Below are 7,312 nucleotides of genomic sequence, written 5' to 3'. Positions count from 1 at the left end.
TGAGGCCATCTGTGCATTGCTTCAGCCTCATTAAGCTGCCAGCAAGCAGATATCAGCTTGATAACAATCTCTGGACATCAATTTGTGAAGAAGAGAGGGTTGTTATGGAAAAGTTTTCTGCAGGTTGAGGGATTACTGAAACAACCGGTGAGTGCTGCTTAAGAATGGTGTCTCTCGGATACTATGTTGTAGTCGTGTTTTTCAGGATTTGCTGTTCCCTCACAACTCTTTAGAATATACACTGGGAAGCTAGAAACTCTCAGACTTATCTTAAACAAATAAATTTCAGATCCTTTTAGAAATAGATTTCTGTTTTTTTCCAAAGTGCACCTTGGAAAAGTTCAGGTATCTGGGCAGCCATATGAGCCACTGTAGTACCTGTGAGCTGGAGAACATTTCCTTAGCCTCACGTTTCGGTATCAGTTTTTCACATACAGGCATACATTCAGCTGCCATAGGTGTGGATATGAAGTTGGAATACCTCCAGGTCAGCTGGCTTCTGCCTAAACACTCGGGAAAGCAAACACAACTGTGTTTGACTAACTTTCATAACTGGATGCATATAACACAAGATGAAATTTTAATCTGGCAGTACATTATTGCTGCTGATAGCAATGGGATGAGGTATAGGTATAAGGTATAGCTTAATGAAGTACAGGTATAAGTTATAGCTTGATGAGGTATAGATAAAAGATTTAGCTAGCTTTTTCCCCTCCACGTTGAGTCCCAAAAGCTGCTGGAAGATGGTGGCTGAGAAATGGCACTGGTCATGGTGGGAAGACTGGAGCGATGCTTCCTAATCATGTCCTATTTCAATGGTGAGACATATCATACATACATGGTATTTTTTTTATGTCTGCGTGCTTTGTCGTGATCTTAACTGCTCTTTTAGAAACCGACTCAGTTGTGGAGTTATAGATGCATTGGTATTTGGATTGGTGCTATTCGTTTTTTGTTCTATGCAGTAGTACAATGTTTTCAGTTGTTTCTTTACCTGAATCATCAAGATAAAGCATTTTCATGCGCCTATCAGGTTTACAGCCTCCTGGGGCCCGTGGGCTCAGACTCTATAGGACACACAGCTGTGGCTGATATAAGAAGGATTTGCAGAGCTAGTGTAAGGCAACACTGCAAAAGTCACAAGTGGCCCCTCTTTAACTCCACCACATCACACTTTGATTACTCAAAGCGTTTCTCTGCCTCACTGCGTGCAATAACTTTTGCTGTGGTACAATAGGAACAGCAGAGCCTCAACAAGCTGTGTGGATCTAAGGGGCCAGCCGGTTCTGCACTCCCTCACTTGGCTTTATCAGTGCAAATTCCTTCCTCGCTGATCGAATGACCGAGGGAAAATTATCTCTTTTTAAAACAGTTCACATTTCTTTGGATTCAGTTTCAAATTGGCATTCTTAAGCTTATCACAGACCATTTGTAAATGCACTAGTTCCTGACCGAAAGATTTAGCATGTACCAGATTTGTTATCCGTCTGGGACAAACAGTCTGAAAGAGGCACATGCCATACAGTACATTCTCCATGAGCCACTTAAAGGTAGCGAGAGCACTGCATAATCTAAAGAACATGATTTAAAATTGGCAGAACCTTTACCCTACCATAAAATCAGCTTCTGGGGCTTTTAGTTTTACTTCTGTGTTCACCTACGCACTTAAGATCAGTGTAGAAATCCAGCTAGCCTTTCTGTAACATCAAAATTCTCCAAGCATGAGCCAAATGTCTCTCAGATCCAGTGTAGGTCAGGCACAAAAGCTGCACATGGTCCCTTCCTGAACAGAGCAAGAATCAAATGACAGGCGGCAATTGCTCGGTTGACTACTTTAAATCCCCTTCTCTCCTCCATTCACTCAGGTCACAAGCCCAGTAGTTGTTCAGGCTTGTCCTTGGCTTCTTGCTCTCTCTTTGCCTCAGTGGTATTTTTGAGTTGTTTCTCTCCTATTGACCTTTTTTATTTTTTTCTACTACAGCGATACACCAAACCTACCAATATGTGCCATGTCTTTAACAGGGTATGTCCGTGTGATTTGGATGAAGGTTGCTTTTGCTGTATCTTTCTAGCACTACAGGAAATCTTCATTACTTATGTTTTCCTTGATGGAAGTCTACTGCTGTAGCTGAGTGTTGGCAAGTCTGCTCCCACGCAGTCGTAGTAGGGGCTACATGTTGCAAAGGATGGAAATCTCTTAAAGTGACTACTTAATCTTGCATCACTCCCATAGTACCCATACCTCATACTTTTCTTCCTACAGCAAATCGTGGCAGAAGCCTATGAATAGTTAGAGGATCATTTTTTTTCTGCCAAATTTCATTAAGTCTTCTCTGAAAAGGAAAACTGCTGAGTTATGTGCTTGAACATCTTCGTATTGGTGTTGCATTTTTACATGGCCAGCTGTAGCTAAAAACTTTCAGTTAAAACCTACAGCACCGGCAGCACACAGGACATTTTTCTGAGCTGATCATACTCTTGCATAGTCACAGTGATACCAACATGCTGATAGCATTACAGTGTGGTGCTACCAAACTAGTTCATGACCTTGAAAACAAGAGAGTTGTTGTTTGGCTTCTGCTCATTCAATTCACTCATCAAAATTGTAAAATCGTGAAAGTGGGTTGACGTGTGCCCTACTGAGCAGGCAGCTGCCCAAGGATAGCCTGCTCCCCAGGTGCTGAGCTGCTGGTAGTTTGGGTGTGAGCAGCAGCTTCACTTTACTGTCCTCTGTGTGTGAATCTGAGCAAGAAGAAAAACTGGAAGAAATTGCCTGGCCCTTTGCCACCTCTTTAAAGTAAAGAGCAGCTGGTATCTGTAGCAAGTTGTAACCACTATTAGTCAAAATCCTGTCATGTTTTGTTTGCAGGAGGCAAATGACTGACATTTTCCTTTGACAGGACAACTGACTTGGTCACCAGATTTGTCTGGGCTTGTCACAGCTATTTGGGTATCTAGGGACAGGCCCAAAACAGTACCAGCCCTGAATCTCCTGGGGGAGCGGGGTAAAGTGTTTCCATCGGGGACTATATAAGGCTTCTTTGGAGCCCTCTGTGCTGTACCAAGGCCCAGAGGCAGGCAGAGCATGTACCCCAGGAATTCTGTGCATTAGAGCCATCTCCTCAACATCTCTAGCTTTCCTTTTGAATAGCTTTTCCATGCTTCTGTCCTCCCATCTCCCTGCAGAGTTTCCCAACAGATGTGCCTCATCTCTTCCAGAGCTACCTACTGTGAGGTGCTCTGTGGTCCTACTCCCAGGGCATTCGGACAAGGAGCAGCTCTAGCTGGTTCCCTTCTGCTGCACCTTCCCACTCAGGAGACCAGGGAGAAGGCAAGGAGAATGCGACCGGTGCTCATGTCTGCTGCCTGTATGGTGTCCAAGGCACCCTAGATCCCAGCTTGGGAGGGGCAGGCAGAGCAGCCCCGCCACCTTTTCCAGCATTGTAGCAGCAGAGGGACTTCGGACCAAGAGTCATTTCTTTGCTGCCTGTACTTCTGCAGTGGACTGAATTGCAGCAGTGGGACTCATCTGCCCCCTCTGCTTGAATTTGCCATTTTTTTTTTGTATTTTCTCAGAGGAGACAATACATTTTTCCCCCTCAAAAGTTATATGTACGACATAGCTGGGCTATGTAACAGCTGCTTTTCTGTTTGCCAGGCAGTTTTACCACTTTATTAGAAAGAGACTGAGATTTCCAGTAGATTTTTTAATTTTATTTTTCCCTAAGAAAAGAGACACTAAGTACCGTATGTCTTGTTTGCAGTAACAGCTGCCACAAGTTCTTCTTTTGAGAAGATTTAGACAAAAATAACCAAGATGACCCCTACCCCAAGCTACAGAATCCCAGCTAATAACATTGAAACAGAAGCTGATAATATTGATCCCTTGTGTACTGGTAGTTAAACTTCAAAAATCAGTGGAGAGGGAAGCTTAACTGGCCTTTCTGTAGTATCAGAATGCAAAGCTAAATCGTAAATGTAGAATTTTTACAGCTGTAAATATAGGGGACAATTTTCAGACTGTTGAATTACATCTTAATTCCCTTTCCTCCAAGAGAAAGCTCCTATGAGGTGCACTTGGAAAGGAATCCCTGAGTGCAATAGCTTTACTTCTGTGTGAACCAAGAAGTAGCTTTTCAGAGTGGTTATGTGGAAGGACCAGCTTGATGAGCAAGGACCCCAGTTCTGCCATCACTTCTGCCTTGAGTAACTTTAAACATTTGTCCTGTTTGTTCAGGCAAATTTGTGTCTCAAAATATAAAGCTACTCCTGCACACAAGTGCTGGCAGGATCTGGGATCAGCAACTACACAAACATTGCTCTGGCAGTGGCCTCCTGAGAGCTTGTAGAAAAAATATTAGGCCTTGGTCCTCTAAGGTACCTAGGTGAGAAATCCACATTGCTAAATATCTCTGAGGATCTGAGTGCCTAGGATGAGTGCCTGCTATTTTTAACAAAGTCAGACTTTTAAGGGCCTGGTGTTACTTTTAGCCACGCTTGTATTTCCTCCTTGTTTACTTTTAGCCATTCAATGTTGTTCTTCACCTGCTCAGTTGACTGCCTCCTGGGCAATTCTCCTGCCCCAGCATTAGGATATTTCTCAAAGAAATTTTCCATCTGAAAAGAGAGAGAAAAAGAATTGATGTGAAGCAAATAACACTGCTATTGGGCAAGTAGCTTTTTACAGGGACCTGGTCAAGGGCACTTTTGGCTGGGAGAGCTATTTAAGCTCAGGCTAGTAGCATTGGGGTAGTTTTACAGTAACTCATGCTGCTTTACACATTTAGAGGATAAAAAAATCACGTTTCTTGGACAGTAGATTGTTAAATATATTGACTTAAAACCAAAAGAAGTGCTGTCACCATACCTGCCAAAGCTGGAGCTCGGTATTGAAGGTTTGGGTAATAGTTACTATTCGACCAAGGTTTCTGTCATTGATGGTGAATCTAGAAAAACAATTTAATAAATGATGTTTTATGCAAAACTGCAAAAAAAAGAAAAGGCCCAGGTAATTATCTGAAGCTTAAACTTCCAACTGTGCTACAATAAAACAGATGCACTCAGATTTCAGCTTTTTTGGAAATATTTGAAAAATAATACTCCTATACAATATTTGTGCTGTTCTCAAGTATGTTTACTAATGGAGTGATCTCTTCTGGGCGATTTTTTTTTTTTTTAAATTAATGACTTAGTAAGTCTCATGCTGGAAATTACATGTATTGCTGCTCAGCAATACAAATGCTGTCCAGTTCACAGCTCTAGGCTTGCAGGTGTGCTTTGCTTCTGTGCACTCATCAAGCGTTTAGAAAGGAGAAGGAAGGAGACATAAGTCACTCAAACAGGGAGGAGAAAAGCTAAAAGGTTTGCTATTACTTCCACTGCTCGTCTGTACGTCTGCTGCTACTAGAAGGAACTGAAAAAAATTCTATACACTGTCTTCTTGTTATGAAAACAATAGAAAGAGTGACTAATTCCCATGCAACAACCAGATTTCTATGGCCTTGGTAGAACATTCTATACTTTTTAATCACCATTTATTGGTAGTGATCATCTAGCGAAAGAATGGTTTTCAAGTTAGCAGCAAAGTACTTTTTCAAAGCAGACAGATATAATTGCATTGAATACACTTTCAGTTTTCAATATGCAAAGGCCAGTGATTACAGCTGTAGAGTGAAAATATAGAAAAGTATGGCATATAACAAGATATACAGATGGATGTAGACCTAAAGTTTCCAGTGAGTTCATTAGCATACCTGTCAACTAAGTTCTCCCAGTTAAGTCGTATCCAGTCCCAGGCCATAGTTTTCCCATACATGTTATACGAGATGTATCTCAGGACTGTGAACACATCTTGGCTTTTGATGAAGCTGGTGTTGTAAATGTATTTCAGATACCTAAGGGAAATCCCATAAGAATCAATGACAGCCTTTCATCAAAGACCATGGAAAGCAAATAATAAGTTAACACTTTTGGTGTAGACTTAAATTATGATGATAAGAAACAATGCAATGCTAATATCTATATTTCTCAAGCATTTGCCCCTACAGACTACAGACATATTATTTTTGTCTACAGCATTTTAAAGGTGAAGTACGCGGGTCTAAAACATAAGTACCTGTTGGTAACTGTGTTGAGATAATTGTATTGAAAGAAATCTAAGCAGTTAGGCATCTCTTTAGAAAGTAGGGTTTATGTCTCTCAGTTACTTGAAAATAGCCCAAACCCATTATTTTTCCTCTATTTTAATCAAGTAGTGAAAAAAAGGTTGGATCAGTCAGTAGGCCAGCCCGTTTGGGTAGCCAAGCGCCAAAAAAGTAGTAGTCCAAGCTATAGAGGTCTTATAGGGACCATGAGTACACACGCAGGTGACTTGCTCACACTGTAATCTGCGCTGTTTGTTCTGAAACTCTTATCCACACAAAATTAAAATTCATTTGGGCAGAGCATGCCCAAACCTCCTATACTTCCTTGTTTCATCTTGTTTAAATTTGGAACTCTTCCAGGCAAGGACTGCTCCATTTTATGATATTTAGTCAGGGCTCCAACAAAGTGGTAAATGCCCCTGGTGAAGTTTGCCTGCATCTGCGCTACATGATACAATTACATGCAAAGTTATCAGATAAGCTTAAAGGAGCTGGTATGTCTATGCAGAGTGGCAGCCTGGTGAGATGCTCGCCCAGTCTGATGGCTGGACCAGCCTGGGGCGATATCCAGCCTCCACATCACTGCCATGGCGGCATGAATACATCATCTCTGGTTCTAGCTCAAGTACCACTACACAGCACTTTAAGGAGCATTGCAACTTTGCAGGGATGCCTTCATAGGACTGTTAGTAGCAATTGCTCGAGGTTGTTTGCCTAATTTTGGCTACTTCGAAGGTAGACATCTAATCTAAGCAAACTCCCTCTGTAGCCAATGGAGGGTGACTGGCAACACGCAAAGCAATTCTTCCCATTGATTTTAAGTCCCTTTCCTGGTCTGGGATTATCAGTGCTCTCCCTTCACTGATTATAGAGGAAACATAGAAGAATAATTTTCTCCTGATGCCTAACTATTAGGCAGCTAAAATTACACAGGGTGAAGGCACTGCTGGAAGAGCCGAAGGCTATTGACTGTGTGCAGCTACCATGTGTTCAATATCTTTCCACAAAAGGAGCAAGGCTTTTTTCTACTATAGTACAATATCAGAGGGGGGTGTTAGATAACTGGTCTTGAAAATGTGTTGCATTCCTCATGCTGTAATCTGACAAAAATGACAGCACAGGAGAGAGGAGAAGGGAATGAGCAAACGGTGACCAGTTGCTTCTGTAGG

At 41.9% G+C, this 7,312-nt stretch overlaps 1 protein-coding gene across 1 annotated transcript in view; it reads right to left on the bottom strand.

Annotated features, from left to right (window-relative positions):
* Window positions 1–4,467: 4,467 nt before the first annotated feature.
* The window catches only part of LOC104135537 (glutamyl aminopeptidase), a 35,256-nt gene continuing 32,411 nt past the window's right edge, over window positions 4,468–7,312 (bottom strand). Inside the window, exons 19-21 of the mRNA XM_009649198.2 lie at window positions 5,754–5,894; window positions 4,868–4,946; window positions 4,468–4,617 (exon numbers count right to left, since the gene is read on the bottom strand). Of these exons, the coding sequence (XP_009647493.1) occupies window positions 4,468–4,617; window positions 4,868–4,946; window positions 5,754–5,894 (370 nt within the window). The remainder of the gene's footprint in view (window positions 4,618–4,867; window positions 4,947–5,753; window positions 5,895–7,312) is intronic.

This window comes from Egretta garzetta, unplaced genomic scaffold, assembly GCF_000687185.1.
Source record: "Egretta garzetta isolate BGI_Z169 unplaced genomic scaffold, ASM68718v1 scaffold41, whole genome shotgun sequence".
NCBI lineage: Eukaryota > Metazoa > Chordata > Aves > Pelecaniformes > Ardeidae > Egretta > Egretta garzetta.
The sequence above is the reverse complement of the archived record's forward strand: the minus strand, read 5'-3'. Positions and strand labels throughout refer to the sequence as shown.